The sequence below is a fragment of the Phocoena sinus genome, chromosome 5 (assembly GCF_008692025.1).
Source record: "Phocoena sinus isolate mPhoSin1 chromosome 5, mPhoSin1.pri, whole genome shotgun sequence".
Classification (NCBI taxonomy): domain Eukaryota; kingdom Metazoa; phylum Chordata; class Mammalia; order Artiodactyla; family Phocoenidae; genus Phocoena; species Phocoena sinus.
This window is the reverse complement of record NC_045767.1, coordinates 38,260,021-38,284,849: the sequence shown is the minus strand read 5'-3', so window position 1 is coordinate 38,284,849 and position 24,829 is coordinate 38,260,021. Positions and strand designations below refer to the sequence as shown.

At 46.0% G+C, this 24,829-nt stretch overlaps 1 protein-coding gene across 1 annotated transcript in view; it reads left to right on the top strand.

The window, feature by feature from the left end:
• SLC2A9 (solute carrier family 2 member 9) overlaps nt 1-24,829 on the top strand; it is a 176,017-nt gene that overhangs the window by 100,043 nt on the left and 51,145 nt on the right. Inside the window, 3 exon segments of the mRNA XM_032631748.1 lie at nt 9,396-9,506; nt 16,995-17,096; nt 18,671-18,746. Of these exon segments, the coding sequence (XP_032487639.1) occupies nt 9,396-9,506; nt 16,995-17,096; nt 18,671-18,746 (289 nt within the window).

Below are 24,829 nucleotides of genomic sequence, written 5' to 3'. Positions count from 1 at the left end.
TAGTATTTTCTCCCATTCTGTAGGTTGCCTTTGTGTGCTGTTGATGATTTCCTTTGCTGTGCAGAAGCTTTTTAGTTTGATGTAGTCCCACTTGTCTAATTTTGCTTTGGCTGTCATACTCAAAAAATCATTGCCAAGATCAATGTTATGAAGATTTCCCCCTATGTTTTCTTCTAGAAGTTTTACAGTTCCAGGTCTTATGTTTAAGTCTTTAATCCATTTTGAGTGAAGATAAGGGTCCAATTTCATTCTTTTGTGTGTGGATATCCAGTTTTTCCAACACCATTTGTCAAAAAGATTATCCTTTCCCCACTGAATATTCTCGGCACCCTTGTCAATCAGTGGACTGTATATGCATAGGTTTATTTCTGGGTTCTCTCTTCTGTTTCATTAGTCCGTATGTCTGTCTTTATGCCAGTACCATACTATCTTAATTACTGTGGCTTTATAACATATTTTGAAATAAGGAAGTGTGATGCCTCTAGTTCTGTGTTTTCTCAAGATTGTTTTGGTTATTCATGGTCTTCTGTGGTTCCATATAAACTATAGGATTATTTTTTTCTATTTCTGTAAAATATGCCATTGGGATTCTGATAGGGATCACATTGAATCTGTAGATTGCTTTGGGTAGCATGGACATTTTAACTAATACATATTAAGTCTTCTGATACGTGAACATGGAAGATCTTTCCATTTATTTGTGTCTTCTTTCATTTCTCTCATCAGTGTTTAGTAGTTTTCGATGTAAAAGTCTTTCACCTTCATAGTTAACTTTATTCTCAAGTATTTTATTATTTTTGGTGCTGTTGAAAATGGGATTGTATTCTTAATTTCCTTTTTGGATAGTTCCTTGTTAGTGTATAGAAATGCAACTGATTTTTGTATGTTGATTTTGTATCCTAAAACTTTACCGAATTTGTTTATTAGTTCTAACATTCTGTATGTGTATGTGTGTGTGTGGTATCTTAGGGTTTTCTACATATAAGAACATGTCATTTGCAAACAGTGATAATTTACTTCTTCCTTTCTGACTTGGATGCATTTTGTGTCTTTTTCTTGCCTAATTTCTCTGGCTAGGACCTCCAGTACTATGTTGAATAAAAGTGGCAAGAGTGGGCATCCTTCTAAGACCTTCCTGACCTTAGAAGAAAAGCTTTAAGTTTTTCATCGTTGAGTATGATGGTAGCTGTGGGCTTATCATGTATGTGCCCTTTATTTTTTTGTTTTGTTTTGGGGGGGTTGTTTGTTTTGGGTTTTTTTTGTTGTTTTGTGTTTTTTTTTAACAAAAAGTGTATATTAAACCCAACTATATCAATAATTATATGAAATGTAAATGGGAAATAATACTCCAAGTAAAAGAGATTATTGGCATGCATCTGAAAGCAAAACTCAAGTACATCCTATTTACAAGAGCAAAACATTTAAACATAAAGATACAATTTGAAAGTAAAAAATGGAGAAAAGATACACCATGCAAACAGTAAACATGAGAATTCTGGTGTGTCTAAAAAAATATAAAACAACTATATACCCTTTATTACACTGAGGTAATTTCCTTCTATTCTTAGTTTGTTGAGGATTTTTTTTTTTTTTTTTTGCATTACGCGGGCCTCTTACTGCTGTGGCCTCTCCCGCTGCGGAGCAGAGGCTCCGGATGCGCAAGCTCTGCGGCCATGGCTCACAGGCCCAGCTGCTTCGCGGGATGTGGTATCTTCCCAGACCGGGGCACGAACCTGTGTCCCCTGCATCGGCAGGTGGACACTCAACCACTGCGCCACCAGGGAAGCCCCGAGGATTATTTTTAATCTTTAAATCAGGAGTAATACTTCCGGCTTGGCATGGAACCTGACATGGCCTAGAGTAAAGAGCTCTGGGCCAAGATCCAGAGGCCTGGCTTTCTGTCTCACTGTGACCACAAAACCTGCAGTTTTAAACCAGGCCAATTGCTTTCCCTTGCTCAGCCTCTGTCTGCTCAGCTGTAATAATAATCAAGCACACACTTACTTAGCACTTAATATGAGCCAAGAGCTGTCTCCATGGCAGCCCTGTGAGCTAGGCATGACTGTTAGGCACAGAGACATTGAGATACTTTCCCTAGGTCACACAGCTAGGAATGGTGGAAAGGGGATTTGAGCCCCAGCCATTTGGCTACAAGGTCTGGGTGCTTAAACCCCAAGCAGGAAGGATCCCCAAGGCCCCCTCAGAGCATCCCCATATGTGTCACCGGACTGTGTCCCCAGGTCATCCCTAGGAAGCCAAGGGGACAAGTCTTACTTCCGTCTTACATACAAAAGGATAAACACTGGTTAGCAACAAATCCCAGCCTCAGAGCCCAACTGTCCTGTGCTTCAGTCCAATCTCTCTCCCTGCACCTGCTAACTTTTAATCCAAATAATTCATGACACCAAGGAAGAGAGCTATCTAACACAGATGAAAAACTTTAAATGTCCTTTAAGACTCGCTCTGTCCCCTTAGTTTTACCAGAAATTATTTGGGGGTGGGAGGACATGGTCCATATGTTAAGACAGTTGTAAATACTGCTAGACATCTCCATTCATCACTTTATTCTGGCTCCAAAGGTCCTTCAGGGTAGGTGGCACCGTCCCCATTTTCTAGATGAAAAAACTAAGGCTTACAGAGGGTCAAGGACTTGCTCAAGGTCACAGTGGGTGATGCCTGTGCTGTCAAACTCACATGTCCTGGCACCAGGGGCCCTGCCAGTTTGGCCAGCCCATCTCTAAGACCTTGCACTAAACCAGCCTTTCTCAGCCTCAGCGCTATGCACGTTTGGGGCTGGAAAATTCATTGCCACACAGACTGCCCTGTATGCTGTAGGATGTTTTGCAGCTTACCCGGCCTCTACCCACTAGATGACAGCAGATACAACAATAAAAAAGTTCTCCCGACGTTGCCCAACATCTGCTGGGGACAAAATTGCCCCCAGCTGAGAACCACTGTCCTAAACAAGCATTACGTATTGTTCAGTACTTTTTGGCTGAAGAGTCAATGAATGGTTTTCACATCCTAGAAAATCAAGTGAAAGTTGAATTTAACATTTAGTTATTTCTAAATTCCTTTTCAGTGTCATATTGGTTTTTCTCCCCTCCTTCTCACAATAGCTTTCAAGTTCTTTTCTCTAAAATTAGACTTGTCACTTAAAATTACTTATTTTATGCAGCTGCCTTCCTCCTGAGCAATTTGTCGTTTGCAAAAAAAACAGGTTTTTGTGCAAATATTTAGTCTCTCTGACACTGCTCCCCTCCCCCCAACCATCCTCGAAGATGGAGACCCTTCCCACGGTGCCTGTGTCTCCAGCAGCCCGTGGCATATGGGAGGCAGCTGAGTGTTTAGGAAGGCAAAGAGTATGGGGTGAGAAGAACAAGGGCAAGGAGGGCACTGTTTCTACCAAGTCCTTGGGTTGATGAAAATTGGACCAACTGCCAAACCTGGTGCAAGGAAGCCATAGTTTTCTTGAACCTTCTGGAATCTTCTGGAAGGTCAAGGATGATGATGATGGTACTCTTATCTACCTTGGGTTGCCCTTCTTTCTTCTGGATTCCTATCTTTTTTTTTTTTTTTTTTTTTTTTTTGGTACACGGGCCTCTCACACAACTGTCCCATGTTCTCCTTTACCAAGGAGCAGTCACATCTCCATAGAGAGATGGAAATCTTCCAAAATGATACCCATTATTTGTTATGCACCAATTAGAGAAAAGATGCTTTACTTCATCATTTTAAAAACTTTCACAACAACCTTGAAAGACAGAGTATGATTACCTTCTTTCAGAGAACGGAGATTTCGAGACGTGAAATCATTTGCCTCCAGACCCACAGGTCACCAGAAGCAGCGCTGGGATTGAAACCCCGGCTTGTGGGCCTCTCAGAATCTCTGCCCCTTCCACCCCACCATCTGCATCAGTGGCTGAAGACCACCAGGCAACCAGAAAAAGCACAACTGTGTCAGGATGAGGTCAACGCAAATCACAGTCCACAGGAAGGTCCTCTGGGGGACACGCTCCAAACTTCCTCGTGCCTCTGTGTTGTTTGACGCCCTCAGACTGCCAGATCAAATAAAACTCAGTGGGAGCAGATGCAGAGAGTTACCTTCCTGCTCTGTAAGGTGAGGCAGAGAGAGGGAGATGGCTTCGTGAAGCCAGCAAAATGAGGCCGACGGCTTGTGTGATGTACAGGCCTTCCCCATGGCGACAGGACCAGCCCAGCACATCCTCCCTGCAGGCCCTGGATGGGGAGAGGGTCCAAAGGGCCGATTTCTGCCTGTCATTGCAGAAATGCATTTAAGTATAAGATGACTGAAGGGCCACTTATAACTGTCCCCGTGAGCCCATAATGTGGGCTGTCTTCACTATGACTCTCTTCACTAACATTTAAACCTGTCAGGGATGCTCCTGGCAGTGTTGCTACAAGGGAGAGCTGGAAGCAGGGAAGAAAGTGGGTTGGAAGGGGTGTGAGAAGCCAGGAAGGAGCACCACGCAGGAGGCCGGAACATAGCTTCCACGGAGAACACATATCACATGGGATCAGAGGCTGGAAGCTTCTGGAACATGAGCAGGTCAGGGTGTGGGGTTCAGAGCTGAGGCTGAGAATGATATAAATGTCAGATCCACCTTTGCAGCAGGGCAGCTGGGGGTGGAAAGGGCCCAGAGAGATCGCTGACTTGAAAATCCATGAATTTGGGCGAAGATTAAGAAAGGCAGCTAAACTCTTCTGATCCAACCCTGAAGGTGTGCTGGGGAATCAGTTACCTTCAAAAGGAGAAGAGATCATATAAACAGATCCAGTGGAGACTAAGGCATTTTGGAATTATTTTAGCTTCTGTCAGAGCCCTAAGAGCTTTAGGAATTAATGAGTTATCAGGAGCTACTTCTGCACTCTATGGACATGACAGCAAAGATAGAGTCTAAAATTCTAATTTATCAGCTCATTCAAATGAGAGGCAGACACAAGCAGGAGAGTCTTTGTTTTACATGAATATTTTTTTTAATAATATTTATTTTATCTTATTTATTTTTGGCTGCGTTACATCTTCGTTGCTGCAAGCCGTTGCTGCAAGCCGTTGCTGCACACGGGCTTTCTCTAGTTGCGGTGAGCGGGGACTACTATTCATTGTGGTGCGCAGGCCTCTCATTGCGGTGGCTTCTCTTGTTGCAGAGCACAGGCTCTAGGTGCGCAGGCTTCAGTAATTGTGACTCACAGGCTCAGTAGTTGTGGCTCGCAGGAGCTAGAGCGCAGGCTCAGTAGTTGTGGCGCATGGTCTTAGTTGCTCTGCAGCGTGTGGTATCTTCCCGGACCGGGGCTCAAACCCGTGTCCCCTGCATTGGCTGGCGATTCTTAACCACTGCGCCACCAGGGAAGTCCCTGTTTTACGTGAGTATTAAAACCAGTTTTTGCCACCAAATGCATCAATGCCCACAAGCTCAGAAAAATTCATGCAGTAGTTTTTACTGGAGTCTCTGGGTGTGCCTATAAGTTTATGAAGAATTACTGATTTACTAAAAAATAAACTTTTGAATTTAAAAAAATGTGAAGTGAGAGCTGTGAGTTCAGCTTTACTGGGGGCTCACTGAGGGCTATAGCCCAAGAAACAGCCTCTCAGGTAGCTCTGAAGAACTGCTCCAAAGAGGTAGCGGGGGAAATCAGTATATATATGATTTTGTTGAAGGGGGTACGTGCAATCAAGCACACATCTCAGTAGAAGGTTGCTGCTAGCCACAAGGAGCATATGTCTCGTCAATGATTTTAGTGCTTTTCTAAGTATGAGAAAATGCAAGAAATTGGGTTCATCAAATTTTCTCTCAAAAACATCTATCTGAAAGCCAGTTTTCCCAGAGCACAGAGTGTCTCATTCCTGACCTCCACCCTGAACTGCTTTCAGGGTGTGTTGCAGGTCAACGACTGCAGTGGCTAATGACCTAATCCTTGTAGAGCCAGGTGGCGAGTGACATTCTTTAGCTGGCAAAACCATCTGTAGATATGAGTAGGTCCTAAATTATAACTTCTCCCCCAATGTGTGAAAGGTTTTTTTCCAACCAATGCTTTTAAAAAGACAAATCTGTAGAAACAAGACCTTTCTCCAGAAACAAAGAACCAAATGCAGAGAACACACCCAGCTACAGTCGAGCCTGACAAGTTATAAGCAACAAGCCCTAATGTTTCTGCTTAACGATGATCAGTTTATAAATGTTCCCAAAGCCCTTCAAGGCAGCACGTTTTCTTGTCAGATTTCATGTATCAAGACTGCATGGTTTTCTATCATTCAGCAAACTCTTGCTTTTCAAGGAAATGGCTAGGATTGGGAGGACACAAATGATTTATGTTCAGCCTATCGATCCAAAACTTTAGATCAATGAATAGTGACTTACCCAGTTCCTGACATCTCCCAGGAAGGGCGTGGTTATCCTCCTTTGACCAAGGAGAAGGAATCTCAGCAGCGCAGAGGGAATTGCCTGAGGTCACACAGGTAGTTCAAGATGCAGCCAGGTCTCCAAACTCCAAATCAGTGATTGTCTGATGCCCTGTGAGTATCTGTTAGGGTTAGGTTTGGCCTCATGTGGCAGAAACCTCAACAGTGATATAAACAATATAGGTCTTCTCTCTCACATGAAGGAAATTAGGAGGGCTGGTACAGGGGACCCAGGACCACACACGGTGGTTTGCAGAGGGCAGTCCTTATTTATGCCTGTTATCCTGGAATCATTATTAACACACTCCAAAATGCCCAGGTTTGAATCACTCTAGTGAGTATGGACACAATCTCCTCCTTTTCTTTTTTCTTTTTAACATCTTTATTGGAGTATAATTGCTTTACAATGGTGTGTTAGTTTCTGTTTTATAACAAAGTGAATCAGCTATACATATACATGTATCCCCAAATCTCCTCCCTCTTGTATCTCCCTCCCACCCTCCCTGTCCCACCCCTCTAGGTGGACACAAAGCACCCAGCTGATCTCCCTGTGCTATGCGGCTGCTTCCCACTAGCTATCTATTTTACATATGATAGTGTATATATGTCCATGCCACTCTCTCACTTCATCCCAGCTTACCCTTCCCCCGCCCTATGTCCTCAAATGCATTCTCTAGTCTGTGTCTTTATTCCTGTCTTGCCCCTAGGATCTTCAGAAACATATATTTTTTTTAGATTCCATATATATTTGTTAGCATACAGTATTTGTTTTTCTCTTCCTGACTTACTTCACTCTCTATGACAGACTCTAGGTCCATCCACCTCACTACAAATAACTCAGTTCCGTTTCTTTTTATGATTGAGTAATATTCCATTGTATATACGTGCCACATCTTCTTTATCCATTCATCTGTTGGACACTTAGGTTGCTTCCATGTCCTGGCTATTGTAAATAGAGCTGCAATGAACACTGTGGTACATGACTCTTTGAATTATGGTTTCCTCAGGGTATATGCCCAGTAGTGGGACTGCTGGGTCATATGGCAGTTGTATTTTCAGTTTTTCAAGGAACCTCCAAACTGTTCTCCATAGTGGCTGTATCAATTTACATTCCCACCAACAGTGCAAGAGGATTCCCTTTTCTCCACACCCTCTCCAGCATTTATTCTTTGTAGATTTTTTGATGATGACCATTCTGACTGGTGTGAGGTGATACTTCATTGTAGTTTTGATTTGCATTTCTCTAATGATTAGTGATGTTGATCATCCTTTCATGTGTTTGTTGGCAATCTGTGTATCTTCTTTGGAGAAATGTCTATTTAGGTCTTCTGCCCATTTTTGGATTGGGTTGTTTGTTTTTTTGATGTTGAGCTGCATGCTTGTATATTTTGGAGATTAATTCTTTGTCAGTTGCTTCATTTGCAAATATTTTTTCCCATTCTGAGGGTTGTCTTTTTGTCTTGTTTATGGTTTTCTTTGCTGTGCAAAAGCTTTTAAGTTTTATTAGGTCTCATTTATTTTTGTTTTTATTTCCATTTCTCTAGGAAGTGGGTCAAAAAGGGTCTTGCTGTGATTTGTGTCATGGAGTGTTCTGCCTATGTTTTCCTCGAAGAGTTTTATAGTGTCTGGCCTTACATTTAGGTCTTTAATCTATTTTGAGTTTATTTTTGTGTATGGTGTTAGGGAGTATTCTAATTTCATTCTTTTACATGTAGCTGTCCAGTTTTCCCAGCGCCACTTATTGAAAAGGCTGTCTTTTCTCCATTGTATATTCTTGTTTCCTTTGTCAAAGAGAAGGTGAGCATATGTGCGTGGGTTTATCGCTGGGCTTTCTATCCTGTTCCATTGATCTAAATTTCTGGTTTTGTGCCAGTACCATACTGTCTTGATTACTGTAGCTTTGAGGTATAGTCTGAAGTCAGGGAGCCTGATTCCTCCAGGTCCATTTTTCTTTCTCAAGATTGCTTTGGCTACTCGGGGTCTTTTGTGTTTCCATACAAATTGTGAAATTTTTTATTCTAGTTCTGTGAAAAATGCCATTGGTAGTTTGATAGGGATTGCATTGAATCTGTAGATTGCTTTGGGTAGTGTAATCATTTTCACAATGTTGATTCTTCTAACCCAAGAACATGGTGTATCTCTCCATCTATTTGTATCATCTTTAATTTCTTTCATCACTGTCTTATAGTTTTCTGCATACAGTTCTTTTGTCTACCTAGGTAGGTTTATTCCTAGGTATTTTTTTCTTTTTGTTGCAATGGTAAATGGGAGTGTTTCCTTAATTTCTCTGTCATATTTTTCATCATTAGTGTATAGGAATGCAAGAGATTTCACACAGTCTCCTTCTAACTTCCTGCGCCAGCATCTCAACTGGGGCTTTCTTACCATAAGGGTTCTATGTATAGTTATGCAGCTTGTGAGTTGCAGAACTCTCAGGAGTTTCATTCATGTTGTACCCATTATAGATTTATTATGACAGTTTCCAGTGGATGACAGTAAAATGTCTTGTGGATCAGGGACCATATCTAATTCTCACAAAGTTACCATGGGGACTAAAAGCAGTGCTGTCCTGAGGTCACCTAGTGTCCCAAGAGGACTGCTGAAGCTCTAGCCATCACATTCACCATCCTGACAGCAGAAAGCAGGAAGGGCAAAAAAGAGATCACACCTCTTTCATGAAAATCTCCTTTTCAGGAGAATTCCTGGAAGCCTTACCAATATTTCTGTTCATATCTCGTTGCCACACTTAGCTGAGCACATGTTGCTCCCAGTAATGTAGACATTCTGTTAGTATTGGAGAAAGGGAAAATGTGGGAGAAAGGAGAAAATAAGCGGTCGGCCAAGCCACATAGCTCCACCTTATGCCTCTGGATTGAGCAGCAAATCTCAGAGACCACCTTGTACCCGAATTTAATTTAGAAAATAGATGCCTCTCACTGACCCTCCTGCCTTCTTTTTCTCTCCTGCTTTATAGATTTGGCTCTACACCAACAGTATCTTTGGAAAAGCTGGAATCCCTCCGGAAAAGATCCCATACATCACCTTGTGCACAGGTGGCATCGAGACTTTGGCTGCCATCTTCTCTGTGAGTAAACTGAGGGTTATTCCTGAGAACATCATGGGGGGTTAATCAGAGCTGCAGGGAGCCCCAGGTAACAAGCGCATGAATTTAAAGCAACTTGCCCTTTGTCACTCCGAAGTGTCTGAATTTGGGGAGTTTATAATGCAGTTTATCACTGACGTTTCACGCATCTAGAGAATATTCTTATCTACATCTTGTTTCCTTACTGTCTTCTGTTCAATAAGTAGTTCTTTTCTTTGAACTCTCACTTAGTCCCAAATGACACATTGTGGCGAGCACCCTGTAGAGAGGGCCATATCTCCCTGGGAGTCCAGATCAGAGTCCATGTGAGGCTAAGTTCTGTTGCCATCACTTTAAAACCATTAGCTGTCATCACCACCCCAAACATGTAGGAGTTTGCAAGGCAAAGAAAAGGAGAAAGTACACTCCAGTCCATCAGTCCATCAAGAGGGTAACTTATTAATAAGCAACAGTGTCCAAAAGAAGAGAGACGTAGAGCTCGTCACTTTTTCTCAACCTTTGATATGTAAAACAAACATACGGGGGGCGTTGGGGGGGATGGATAAAACATTAGGGAATTTCAGAATCTAGCAGAAATTGCAGAGGCTTTGCAAAGAGACCTAACTGGAGCTGAATCCTGGCTCTGGAAATTCTTGGCTGTGTGATGTTGGACAATGCACTCAACCTCTCTGGTCTTTGGTTTTGCCCTTTATGAGCTATTCCCATGTCTTCTACCTTGACCTTTTATTTCCACTCTTGCTCACTGATTTGCACTGACAAGATTGACGTCAGTGCAAACAGGCAGAGGCTTCCAATTGTATTTCTGACTCATTTCTGAAAGAACACTTTATTTTGTTCCCTGCTCTTAATGGGGCATTCTAACAAGATGCTTTTAAAGACAGATGTCATAAGAGCGTAGAGACCTGATGTTCTGCCTCCCTCTTCCACTCACAGTCTTTTGTTAGAGGGACAATATCTTGATGTTTCACAATCTGGAAGTTTCTCAAAATTCTTGTCTTGAGTTATAGACTCTACCCAACTGTTATTATTAATTTTTACATTGATCATCAGGAAATCACAGTCAGTCTGGAACGAAAGTCATGGGGAAATTACAGTGTGTGTTTTTTTGATTTTCCCTTCTTTGTTTGTTTGGGTTTTTTTTTTTTTTTTAATAAAGTATTTTGTTATGAGAAACCAGCATGAGCTCATTAGGGTAAATTTGTAAAATATAGAAAATAGAAACAAAGAAGAAATCACCTACAATCATACTATCCACATAAGTTTGGCAGAATCTCTCCTTGTGTTTTCTTTTTTTTTTTACATAAATTTATGTATTTATTTTTGGCTGCGTTGGGTCTTTGTTGCTGCAGGCAGCCTTTCTCTAGCTGCGGCGAGCAGGGGCTACTCTTCATTGTGATGCATGGGCTTCTTATTGCGGTGGCTTCTCTTGTTGCAGAGCACGGGCTCTAGGCATGCGGGCTTCAGTAGTTGTGCCTCATGGGCTCTAGAGCGCAGGCTCGGTAGTTGTGGCACACAGGCTTAGTTGCTCTGCAGCATGCAGGATCTTCCTAGACCAGGGATCGAACCTGTGTCCCCTGCATTGGCAGGTGGATTCTTAACCACTGCGCCACGAGAGAAGTCCCGGCCCATGTGTTTTCTATACATCGATGGCTGTATAAATCTTACTCAGTGTAATCCTATGTATAGACTAATTTTAACTCTGCTTTTGTTCACATAAACTTATGTCCAAATGATTTTCCATTTTATTATTTGCTTGAGTAAATTTTTATTGAAGTATCACATATGTACAGAAACATATGTAGATCGTCACCCCCTCTGAATTAGCACTAGTTGTGAAAGATCTATCGTTCTTCAGAAATTGACTACACAGCAATTTCCTTAACCATTGTTTGCAGGGTAGGGTTGTTGAGTGTCTCTGCTCAGAGCCTGGATGGCAGAGCCACGCTGCCTGGAATCGGTTCCCAGCTGTGTCCCTTTTAAGCTGCATGACTCCAGTAAGTTATTCAACAGCTCTGTGACTCGATTTCCCCATTTCTATAATAAGGACACCAGCCCTGCCTCACAGGGAAGGAGTGAGGGTTAAACAAGTAGACACAGTGATGCAAGCAATGCCTGGCACTGACATATGATGACTCAGTGAGTGTTAACTATTCTTGTTCTATTTAGGTAGGTTCCCATTATTTGTCATCTTAAATAAGGCTGTGATGGACGTTCTCACAGAGAGCAGGACTTCGCAGAGTCTCTCTCGATCTTTCCGTAGTTGAGGAAACCAAGACCAGAAGCAATGACTTACCCAGGATCACACAGCAGTAGGTCAGAACCTGAGGGCGTGGGGAGCGCTAACATCAGGGCCCCTCTGCTCCCCAAGACCCTTTGTGCTCTACCTGAGATCTCAGGAACGTGCACATCAGTCCTGGAAGTCAGGTGGTTGCCCCCATTTGAAAGAGGAGCAAACAGAGGGAGTGGGGATGCTTCCACCCTCGGTCTCTCTGACTCCAGAAACCCCTGCTTCTGGTCCCCACTCTCTGGCTGGTAGATCATCCTCAGTAAAGCTGATAGTCTTTGATGAAGTACTTCTTTCAAGGACTAATCCCAGGAAGGAGGTAAATGACTGGGAGAGAAAGAGAGGACCTTTCTAAGATCAGAGCTGGAGATCACAGCCTCTGAAGAGTCTGCCCGCTGCTGCCTTCAAGTCTGGATCATGATGGGCCGTGGTCATTTGGATCTTGTGCATTCTAGAGGCATGGGCACCTTCGGTGGACCCAGAGCAGGGATGGCGGCTTCATAGTGTTGGAACGCATTCCTTCATGCGTTCATCCATGCCACAAGCAGCTGCAGGGCACCTATATCATGCTTGTGCTTGGAGGTCACCAGTGATGTTATCATGATCTAAGGAGAAAGACCCAGAAACAGACACATGCCACATGCAATACTGGGATGAGCGCTCCCGTGAGGGGGTCCAGGAGGGCTTCCTGGAGGAGGGATCCAGGAGGCTGAGAGTTGAAGGGCCAGCGGAAGTTAGCCAGGTAAAGGAAAGCCTGTCCCGTGGCCCTGTGTGCAAGGCCCCAATCCGCACTCCCTCCTAGTTTATCTTCTAAAGGAGCTGAAGATGCAGAATTGTCCATTGGAAAAAAGTGGTTTAAAAAAAAAAAAAAAAGGTAGCATTTACTCTAACCCCTTAGTTGAGTTGATGAGGCAGCAGGAACATCCATTTGGAAAACCAGCTGCTGGAAATTCATGAGATTAAAGTCAACATGAAGCTGGGAGTCTGGGATGGAACAATGTGCTTGGGGAGAAAGCGTCTAGGCTCTAGGGCCTGGCGGTTCTGAATTCAAATCCTAATCGGCCTTTTCCCAGCTGAGTGGTTTGGGGAAAATCACCAACATCTCTGAACGTATTTGCTCATCTTTAAAATAGGTACATAACCATACCCACCTATGGGAGGGTGGGAGGCAAAATACTGATTCCCCAAGTGTCCACGTCCTAATTCCTGGAAACACGAATATGTTATTTTATGCGGCAAAAGAGACTTTACAGATGTGATGAAATCAATGGTTGGGGGATGGGGAGGTTACCCTGGATGGTCCGGTGGATCCAGTGTAATCACAAGGGTCCGAAAAGAGGCAGGAGAGCTGTAGTCAGACAAGGAGATGTGATGACAAAAGTGGAGGTGGTGTAATTGTTGACTTTGAAGATGGAGGGAGGGGCCCCAAGCCAAGGAGTGCAGGCGGCCTTGAGAAGCTGGGAAAGGCACGGAACAGATCCTCCCCTAGAGCCTCCGGAAGGGAGGCAGCCCTGCCAACAACTGAGTTTTGCTCCCTAAGACCTGTTTTAGATTGTGGCCTCCAGAACTGGGAGAGAATAAATATGTGTTTCTTTAAGCCACTAAGTTTGTGGTAATTTGTTACAGCAGCCAGAGGAAACTCATGCACCACCTTACAGAATTTCTCATGGAAGCGAAACTCAAAGTGTATGAAGGCCCACTGGACGGTCCTGACAGAGTCAATATTCAGTACATCCCTTGCCCATTCCAAAGCTGTTATTACCTTGTTTCCAAATATACGTATACTATTTCACCCAACCCTGTGAGGTAATTGCCTATCAAAAGGACTTGCCAAGTTTTTTGGTTTTTTTTTTCTTTCTTCTTACTGAGATTTTTGACAGTCTATTAAAATGGCTTTGGGCCTTAATAACATTGAGAAAGACATTTTTGGTCATTTGATCTGCAATTAATTTCACCTCCTGGCCTTGCTTGTCAGCTTGGACAGCTGTAAATGATTGCCATCTTGCAGAAGCAGCTGGTTTTCCAAATTAATGTTCTCGCCACAGCCTCAACTCTCTGATGAGTGAAGGTCCACGGAGTGCCGTTCAGGCCACACGCACCTGAGGGTCGGCTGCCACGCGGGGTGGCGGCTTGTGGAGCACGAGGCTCATTCCGCCGAGTAGCTGGGACACTGGGCTTTTTTTTTTCTTTTTTTTCTCTTTTTTTAATATTTTGGCCACACCACGTGGCATGTGGGAGATTAGTCCCCCAACCAGGGATCGAACCCGCGCCCCCTTCAGTGGACGTGCAGTGTCCTAACCACTGGACTGCCAGGGAATTCCCTGGGCTTTTTTAAATCAGGGGAAAGAGAATTAACGTAAGCCACTCTTAACCCCTTACTCATGACAGGAAGTTTTTGCAGTTGTCAGGAATGGACTATGCCATCAAGCTGAAGTTAAAAAAAAAAAAAATCGACTGGTTTCCACCGTCCGCTCTGCTTCCCAACACATGCCACAATTTCACCATCAAAACCTTTCGTATTCTCTGCTGCATCTCGAGCCCCAGATCCAGCACATGCTAGAGGAGAGAGTGGGTGGAGGCGATGACGCAGAATGGCGTGGTCCCCTGGCCCTGCGCTTATTAGCTGAGTGACTGTGGGCCCGTTACTTAGCCTCTCTGGGCCCCAGTTTTCTCTTAGGGAACGTGTGGGTAAGAACAAATCCATACTCCAACAGGTATTATCATGAGAATTATATAGTAATTCCCAGTGCTTGGCATGGAGCAGACACTTAATAAGTGTTTATTATTTTTATGGGCTGAATTGTGTCCCCTGAAAATTCACATGTTGAAATTCGAACCCCCAGTACCTTCATATGTGACCTGATTTGGAAAGAGGGTCATTGCAGATGTAATTAGTTGAGATCATACTGGAGTAGGGTGGACCCCTCATCCAGTATGACTGGTGTCCTTAAAAAAGGGGGAAATCTGACACAGACACAGGACATACCATGTAAAGAGTGAAGTTATATCACAAAACCCAAGGAGCTGCCAGAAGGTGGGAGAGGGGCCTGGGACAGACCCTCCGCCACATCTTCAGAGGGAGCCTGGCCCTTCCAGCGCATTGGTCTCGGACTTCCAGCCTCCGGGCCTGTGGGAAAAGACGTTTCCATTGTTCAAGCCACCCAGTTTGTGGTACTTTATGACGGCAGCCCGAGAAAACTAGTACAATCACTGTTGGTGATTAATATTCCTGAAGAGAACCAAACACGTGTTATAGGTAAATCTGATCATGCCCTGCTACCGCCTACAAACCTGGAAGATGACACTGGCCAGACTGTCCATCCCTTCAATATTCAGCAAGTGCCGGCTGAGCCCTTACTCTGTGCCAGGCCTGGGTCCAGGTGTGTGGGAGGCATCAGTGACCAAAAGAGACACACAGGTCCTTGCCCAGGAGAAGGCGAGCGCCCAGTGGGGAGGACCAACAGTAACAAAGGCATCAGTGGTCACCTGCATGGTGGTTAGAAGGTGGAAGATGCAGTGAGGAACAGCAGAGCAGAGAATCCGGATTGAGAGGCGGGATGGTTGCCCTGTTAACTACTGTGGTCGGGCTCGAGGGACAAGCGAGTTGTCTGTCACTCAGATACTTGGGGAAGAACATTCCAGGCAGAGGGAGCTGCCAGAAGGAAGGCCTGCCTCAGCCAGACCCCAGCAGGGCAGAGCTGGCCTGGTAAACAGGAGAGGTTGGAGGGCGGATTAACTCGGGGTGGGCAGGTCTGTAGGGTGGAGGGCTCCATCCATCAGGAGCAGGGACCTTCAGTAGACGGACACAGCCAGCCACAACGTGCCTGTAAGAAGGGATCCGGGGGACCATCACCTGGTCCCATTCCCTTCCTTCTCTCCTTCTGATTTCATACAGGTGCCACGTTTGCTGACACCCCCTAGGGGCAGGGGGCGAGGACGCCTGTTGATCTGGTCCTGTGGGTCGTCCTCCAGGACACAGTGGATCTGGAGAGGCCGATGGAGGATGTCTAGAGCAGGCTTTGCACGGGAGCAGGGATGTGTCTGCAAGTTAGAGGGACAGCAGGGGCTGCTGGTGGGGCTGGAGGGGAGCGGCCAAGGGTGTTGAAAGCAGATGCCATGTTGCGTTTGGGAACATATGTATACGTATAACTGATTCACTTTGTTATAAAGCAGAAACTAACACACCATTGTAAAGCAGTTATACTCCAATCAAGATGTTAAAAAAAATAAAAGAATCTCTTTGGCCACTGTAAAGAAAATCGATGTGGGCAGGGGTGGTGAGGGCAGAAGCAGGGACAGAGTGAGGATGCTCGAAAAGAGGCTGCTTTGCCCCGTGAATCGTCAGAATGAATGTGCACTAAAGCTGGCCTCAAACCTGAGTTCAGTTAATCCTCCTCTACATAGGAAACTCTTCCATCGATAATAACGATTCTGCATCGCCCCCCACCTACTAAAAGATTAAGTCCCGAATTTATCTAACAACGGTTCTAGGAACTTAGCAGAGGGAAGGGGCCACATCAAACAAAAGCAAAACTGGATTTCTCATTTGAATTGGCCCCCAAACTCTCTGGAAGGCGTGAGTGGATGCCCTGGGCTCCATCCAAGTGGGCAGCGCCCACCAGAGCTGAGAAATTAAAATTCAGGCTAAGCAGCCTTTCATATCCTGCGCTGACATCATCATTTGAGAAGCACTTACGTTAACCTGTTGCCTGGTGGGAAGTCTGCATGTGAATGTGGGGATTCTCCTGGTTCTGAGGGCTCATCCTCATGGGAGGGGGCGTCAGAAGGGGAGCCAGTAAGGGAAGATCCAGAGTCAGGGCCCCGTGTCCCCAAGCAGACAAGCAGTTTTGCGCTGGGAGCCCATTTCCCTGAAGTACCCCTCCCATCCACTCCCGACTCTGATAATCCCTTTTATCGGGTGGTTCTGTTTCTGAGTTTGGCCAAGGGCATTCCCTGCACCCCACTCTCTGGCCCCCAAGATGTGCACCTGTGACTTTCTTCTCCCTCCCTTTCTTCTGCTCTCGTGAAGATCATTCCTCCGGCTGTGGCAGGGTAGAAACTGGCCAAGCGCCTCCAGGTCAGAGCCATCCTTTAACAACGACGCCATTGCAGTTCCAAGCATCATGGTCCCCTTCGCTCGCTGCTAGAAGGGGAGTAATAACCGCCTCTCTGTGACCCTGACCTAGGGCTTGGTCATCGAGCGCATGGGACGGAGACCCCTCCTCATTGGTGGCTTTGGGCTGATGACCCTCTTCTTTGGGATCCTCACTGTCACGCTGATGCTGCAGGTGAGAGGACGTGTATGTCGCTCCCCAAGGGAGCACAGCATGGGCATGGCTTCTGGCTTCATGCTCTGGGACCTTCAGCTTGGGAAGTCCATACAGTCTACAGACAACTCTTGTAATGCAGAGTTCCCAAGGGCATCTCGGCTCTGAAGCTGCTGGGCACCCGCGGGGAGGGGGGTTAGTAATGGATTCTTGAACTGGGGGGATAAGAGACATGACTTCTGGTCCTGTCGCTGCCACTAGTGAGCTGTGTGACCTCGGGCAAGATATGTCCCCTCCTGAGCCTCAGTCTACCCATCTGTGGAATAGAAGAGATAGCACTAGATGAGTCCTAAGATGCCTCTTGCAACTCTCACATTCCAGCTCAGGGTGGCTGGCACTGCCCTATGAGGCACCTTCACAATCGACGCCTGTGGGTACCAAGAGGGGCTCTGGAGCCAGACCGCCGGGTGGGAATCCTGGCTTTCCCACTTACTCTCCATGAAACTTTTGGCAAGTCACTTAACCTCTCTGCTCCTCGGAGCCCCATGTCTAAAATGGGACAGTTATCCCTATATCCAGGGGTATCGTGAGGATTAAATGGGAAATGCACTTAAAATACTTGGAACAGTGCCTGGAGCATAATAAGTGCTCAGTGAATGTATATTTGTGGGGATGGATGGAGCCATAGCTAATTCTTGTGAAAGTGGTGTTTTTTTTTTCCTTTCACGGTGATGAGGAAACCGAGGCATATATCTAAATGAATAAGCTGCCCAAGGTTTCACAGCTGGTGAATGACAGAGCTGGGATCAGACCCCAGGATCTTGGGGTTTCCTCTGCCCCCCGCGAGGCTCAAGGCAGCCTGCATTAATTGAGCACTTACTCGGTGCCTCGAGTCCATCTAGGCCCTATGGGAAGCATGATGCAAAGTCACAGTGGTCAATAAAACTTTGCATTTTTCAAAAACAAACCCCTAAATGGAGAGTTGCACGTGTGGTTCATCTGCCAAAGGTCTCAATGTCCCCCACATCTTTCGAAAAAGGCAATATTACAGTAATTCCCCTACATATGAACAAGTTCCGTTCCGAGAGCACGTTTGTAAGTACAGTTTGTTCGTAAGTCCAACAAAGTTAGCCTACGTACCCAACTAACACAATCGGCTATGTAGTACTGTACTGTAACGTATTTATAATACTTTTCACACAAATAATACATGAAAAACAAACACAAAAAATAAAGAAAACCTTTTTAATCTTACGGTACAGTACCTTGAAAAGTACAGTCGTACAGTCCAACAGCTGGCATCCAGGGGCTGGCATCCAGTGAACAGGCAAGAAGAGTTACGGACTGGAGTATGCTGGGACTATGCTAACTGCTTCACAGGCGTCATCTCCTCTCACTCTGACATCTGTAACATAGGCCGATGGGATGGCTTAAGGGTTATCATCATCCCCATTTTATGGACGCTGAAACTGGAGTTCAGAGGTGTAAAGTGAGCTGCCTCAGGTCACGCAGGTGGACTAAGGAGGAGCTGGGCTGGGTACCAGGTCCTCCAGCACAGCTGCCTCCTCACCTGCCCAACGGCTGCTCTCTTGCAGGACCACGCACCCTGGATCCCTTACCTGAGCGTTGTGTGCATTCTGGCCATTATCGCCGCCTTCTGCAGCGGGCCAGGTAAGGCGCCCCTCCTTCCTCACATGCCAGCCCAGGGACTCATGGCACCACCAGGGTGGGGTGTTCTTACTGTACAGATAGAGAGCTCGGGGTCTGGGGAGGGGCAAGGGCCACTGGGAGTGGAGGGGGAGGGGAGGGTCCCCATCGATTTAAATGCAGTGACCGTCTTGGTTTCCATCCAACCGATGGTAGGTAACAGGCTCACTCGAAGATGCATAGATGGTAACATACAACAACACAGCAACCATTAACAGCTGCGCGAGCTGGGAGCCAGATTCACTAGTTTGGGATGAATCGAAGATACTCAAGTTACAGCCCGTGTCCACAGAGAAGCTACAGTTTAGTATGGGAGGTATAATGATAGTTATAATAATAATGGTAATGTCTAAGATTTATTCATCACTGATTATGTACTATACTAGGCCACGCACTTGATGTGTGTTAACTCATTTAAGGCTCGTGACTGCTCTAGAGAAGCCAGAGATGGGAAGCTACTTGCACAGAGCAAGCAGCGATGGAATTGCCCAACCCCCAGGCCCTCACCACCACCTTACACTGTACCTGCCTGAGTGTGGAGTCTGGAGTACTCTGAGCCTCAGTTTACCCAGGAACCACCTTCAGCCCCAGCTCTGCCATTTCTCTAGTGGGCAAGTCCTCTGCTCTCCTAGGGCCTCAGTTTCCTCATCTCTCATATGGCCAGGGGAGGTGAGACTGAGGGCCCTGCCGCCCCCAGCTGGGGGTCTGTGTCCCACAGGGGCCCAGTCAGAGGCCGCACTGGGGCTGGGAAGATGGTGTGGGGAAGGTCTGATGACTGTACAGATCTCTCCGGGAAGCACTGCTGTGGTTCTGATTTGTTTTGGTTTTTGTGTTGATGAAAACAAGTTTCTATCAGAACAAATGGACCCAAATTTCTCTCTCCCTTTGCACTGCTGATTTTCATGGGCTGTCACGTTCCGAACCCTGTCACATTTGTCCCCAGCCACGACAACAGAAGGTTGTAATGGGATGGTGGAGAGGGCTGTGGAATGACTGGGGGAGGGCGTCAGGCACGCACACCTGTGTGCACACGCATACACGTGCATGCACACACACATACACACAGTGTGCTGTGATGATGAGATGGCCAGAGGAAGAAGGCACCTTCCGTGGGAGCAGCTAATGACAGGAGGACAAACAGGGAGCCCACGCTGCAGTTAAAGGAGATTCAAGGAGGGATGTGCTCAGTCCCGTGGGGCCTCCACACTACCAGCTCCACGGGCAGTAGTCACATTGGTACCCCTGGAGGTGGGTGGCCAGCGGCTCCATGCAAGGCCTGGGGACACTGGGGAGGAAGCCCAGGGGGACAGTCTCTGCTCTCATGGAGCTCATAGGCTGGTGTGGCCATGTTACCGGGGATGTCATCCGCCCAGTGAGGCCTGTCCTGACCACCTAGTATACATGCACAAACACAAACACACATACATATACACACACGCCCACACGTACACACATGTGCCCACATGTGTATACACACACATACACGTATACACATACACACAGACAACACACACAAGTATACATACACATGTGCACACACATGCCGTAGTCACACACATACACACACATACTCTCGATCACATCGTCCTGGTTTACTTCCTTCACAGCATCTTTTACTGGCTCATCTCCATACTGTATCCTCATCTGTTTAATCCAGGGATTGGCGATCTTTGTGCGCTGGATGTCTGAATACACATCATCCCTACTCTGCACGGTAGTCTTGACATTAGGATTAATTGCTCCCAGTTACAAATGAGGAAACTGAAACCCAGAGAGGTTACAATGTCCCCTAACATGAACCAGCTGGTGAGTGCTGGAGTCAAGATCTGAAGCAGATCTTTAAAAACCTGTACTCTCTCTACCCCATTGCAAAGAATAAGAATTCACATCCATGCACTGCTCTGAGCTTTTCCAGCACATTCCCTCTGTTCCCTGATCTAGTCCTCACACCAGTTCTCTGATAATAATAACATTTATTGAGCGCTTACTATGTTCCAGGCCCTGTTCTAATGCTTTCTCATAAACATACTCTGTGAATATAAGATAACACAGAGTCAGACTGTCAAAAGAAAATCACAACTATCAGAGATTTTACTCAGAATCAAACTTTACTAATAATTCTCAGGTCATCGTTAAGACCCAGGTGAAGTCTGAAGCCATCAGCACAGCTCCCCAGATTCTTCCTTGCATGTTAGAGTGTACTCTGGCCCAGATTAAACTTGTGAGGTGTCTAAATAAAACATGCAGGGCAACACTTACATACGGGAAGTATTTTATTCATGAAGCATCTTCATTTTATACTTTGATAATTACACAGCTGACACTGACATTTTCCAGTGGACTATACCCATAGCTATACATTCCATTCTAAATAGGCCAGGTATAGCCCCCTAAAAGCATTTTGTACGTAAGGACTCTCTTATCTTTCTGCTAGAAAATACCATTATGAGGTTGGCTTAGCAAGTTTACAAACAGAATGGACCAGGTCATTTCTTTTTCTTCCTTTCCTCTCTTCCTATCCCAGTTGATAGAAGATGAATTACAGGTAAACTGCAAAACCTTTCCTTCCCCAACTAATTTTATTCCCATCTTATAGATGAAAAAAAAACAAAGATTATATTGATTAAGTCATTTTCCCCAAGTCACACAGCTAAGAGACAAGTGCTAGATTGGAATCTACACCATCTTGTTCTAGGACCTGCAGTCTGAACTCTGATCTACGCATGTGGTCGATACTCATTGGCTGTTTGCTAAAAGGTGCGTGGAGTTAGGCCCGTTTTGAGATTGACTTGCAAGAATGACACAAAGAATTTGGGATAAGAGGGGAAGCTTCTGTTTTCATCTTCTTAGGATGGGTCTGTTCTGGATCATTGTGAATCAGTCCTGTTTGTGTCTACACAGAAAGGTATAATTTTGCCATTCATATCTAGTTGTCAGATGTCTGTGGCTGAAGATGAAATCAGAGCATTTTGATTTTCATGGTTTCCAGCTGTTCTTGCTTCAAATATCATCTGTACACAGAGGTCAGGAGCAGTCTTTCTTCTTTGTCTCTTAAACTCAGATATGGAAATCACAGCTCTTCGTGTTGAAACAAAGGCCGTGCTGACACACGCAGAGTTTCACAATGAACTGAGGCAGAACAGAGGATTGGGATGATTTCAGAGCTGGCAGGGGACCTCAAAGATCTTTTGGCAGATGAGGGGCTGTGTCCGGGAGCTGGGATGAATTAGAACGAAGGCATCCCAAGTTCATGAAAGAACAGAAAGGTTTTTCAGTCCAGTTATTCATTGGAAGTTCAAGTCCCATCTATGGTTTCCCTGCCAGGAAGTCCTCCAACCATGAGTTGATTGCTTCCATTGATGGGGAACTCACTACCTTACGAAACAAACAATGCTGTGGTCCAGGGTCAGGGAGCTATGGCCTGTGAGCCAAATCTGGCCCATGGCCTGTTTTGTATGACCCATAAGCAAAGAATGGCTTTTACATTTTAAAAGGAAAACAAAAAGAATGCATGACAGAGACCACATGCAGTGGCCTAAAAAGCCTAATATATTTCCTGACCTTTTTCAGAAAAAGTTTGCTGCTCCCACTAGCGTCCCTCAATTCTGACATTTGGAAGAAGGGAGAATGAGGTAGCTTATGAGGGAGGGAAAGACGAATTTCCATACAGCAGGAACAGCCAGCGAAAATGTCAGAATGTAAAGGAAGTTAATGGCAAAGGAACAACAAATAATCCAGCAGGGCCAGCAGGGCCTCAAACATTGCTAAATCACCTGGCAAGCTTCTAAAAGTCCTGATGGCCAGGCTGCATCCACAGCCAACCAAACCCTAATCTGGAGGTGGGACCTAGGCCAAACTTGGAAATCCCTGGGCTAGAGACGCCTTTTCCAACCTCATCTGAAAGCATTACAATTACCTGGGTGGCTTGAGAACTACAGTGAACTCTGACTCAGGCCTCACCTGGCGCTGGCTCAGTCGGACCTCCAGGGTAGAGCCAGGCAAGAACCGCTGTCCCAGCATGGTGGGGTGGGAGCGTTGGAGCAGGGTGTACAGCACAGGACAAGTCAGAGATGTGTTGAAAGCAGGTCCACGGAAGCCGGGGCAGTGCATTAAGATTTGCCATTTTATCCTGAGCTCCAGAGAGGTCCGTTGGGGGGATTTTTAAGATTTGCGGTGAGAAGAGTGGATCTGGGAGGCGGATGGATGGAAACAAAGCAGTGACGAAGCCGCAAGCCAGGGGCCGTGTGGGAAATGCAGGCGGCAGGAAATGAGGGCCAGACGAGGGCAGTGGGCCTGGGCAGCGCCAGCCGATAGGGACCCCATGGACGGGGGCCCTGTGCTGAGTACAGGCCGCTGAGGGAAAGCCCCACATTTCAGGGTGGGATTTGAGCACTTTTCGGGTTTTTTCCAATAACAGCTCTTCTCCCAGGAAGAATAGTGAGTGCTGACATGGTCTCTCAGCGGACGGGTTGGCCTTTTTCTCTGTCCTCTTACACAAAGATACTAAGTTGAACTCATCCACAAACCTGCCTGAAGTGGTTACCTGACCCAAATCACAAAGCTTTGGCTTCTGTGCTTTTTCCCAAACCGTCTCCCTTCTTGCGATGATATTGGTTCCCCTTGCAGTGTTTGCAAACACTGCTTTTTTGTGAGTGTGACCGTATTGCATGCTGAGTTTCCAGCATTTTAGATTCTGAGCTCTCCATCAGTGTCAGGGAGGCTCCCTAAGGAAGGTCCATCTGCCCCCCTAATCTCAGATGAGCTGCTGGTCCCTACCCTTTGCTCCCCAAACCCCCCATGTTCACCGAGCTGCTGGGCCTCACCCATTCCAGCTACTGTACCCCGAAACTGACCAGGGCTTAGAAACTTCACTTGGATTCACATTGAGGGCACACAGCTTAAGCCCCTGGGGAAATTACCTGTCCACGGGGAACTGCCATTTGGGTTGTGAGATCTTATTGCATCCTTCTAAGTGTACATGAAGGAACAGATCCCAGGAGGAGCCACCCTGGGAAAGCGTGGTTAGGAGCCGATAAGAGATAAATGGCCAAGGGCCTCCCCAGGGAGGCTGCCCCTCCACGATTAAATGAAAAGAATCTTCTTCCCAGGAGAGAAGCTGTAAGTTTGCCTGAGGCAGCTTCTGTGGTTAGCAGATCAAATGAAGGAGACTTGACAGGGAGTTGAAATTAGGTGAAGAGAAAGAAAGAAAACAAGAAAAACAGTTTCCTGCTACGTATTCTATTTGTTCGTGTGACCCCCAAGGCAGTGGCAGAGAAGCCTAATAAATGAGGCACAGGATAGAAGAACTTTATCTTCGAGGGAAGGGAGATCATCCCCAAAGCATGTAAATTACAGTTTGAAAACTCTTATTACCCACTGACTCTGTACCTGGCACCAAGTTCCGCCCTCTAAGGGCAGTTTATGAGCCCATGGGGAGGACAGACACACCCAAGATGGAGTTTGATCACCTCTTTGACAAAGGAGCACATCAGGATCTGAGCCTTCCAGAAGGCTGGAGCAGTCCTGATGGGAGAGATGCCAAGTGCCCAGGGAGCACATGCCTGGCTTGAAAAGGGGACACCTCTATCTATCACACTGATGTAATCTGGAAAGACTGCCCGCGTGTACTAACCTTTGCAGGGGCCATCAGGATCTCTGCCCTGCCCACCCCTGTCCCCCTGCCCCATCCCACTGTCCCTGCTTTACAGCTACACAGAGCTGCGTGCAGCCACCCCACTGTCACCCACGTTTACATGATCTTACAAACCTGTCCCCCACCTAGAACTCCACCCTTCCACATTGTCAGCTAAAAAAAAATGCACGGGAGAGTTGTGAGGTAAGTTTTATTTGGGGCAAAATGAGGACTATAGCCCGGGAGACAGCATTTCAGATAGCTCTGAGAGACCACTCCGAAGAGGTGGGGGGAAGATCAGTATATATGCGATTCTGGTGAAGGGGGAGTACGTACAATCAAGCACACATGTTTGCAGAACGTTGCTGCTAGTCTCGAGGGGCAGACGTCACCGTGAACATTTTTAGTGCTTTTC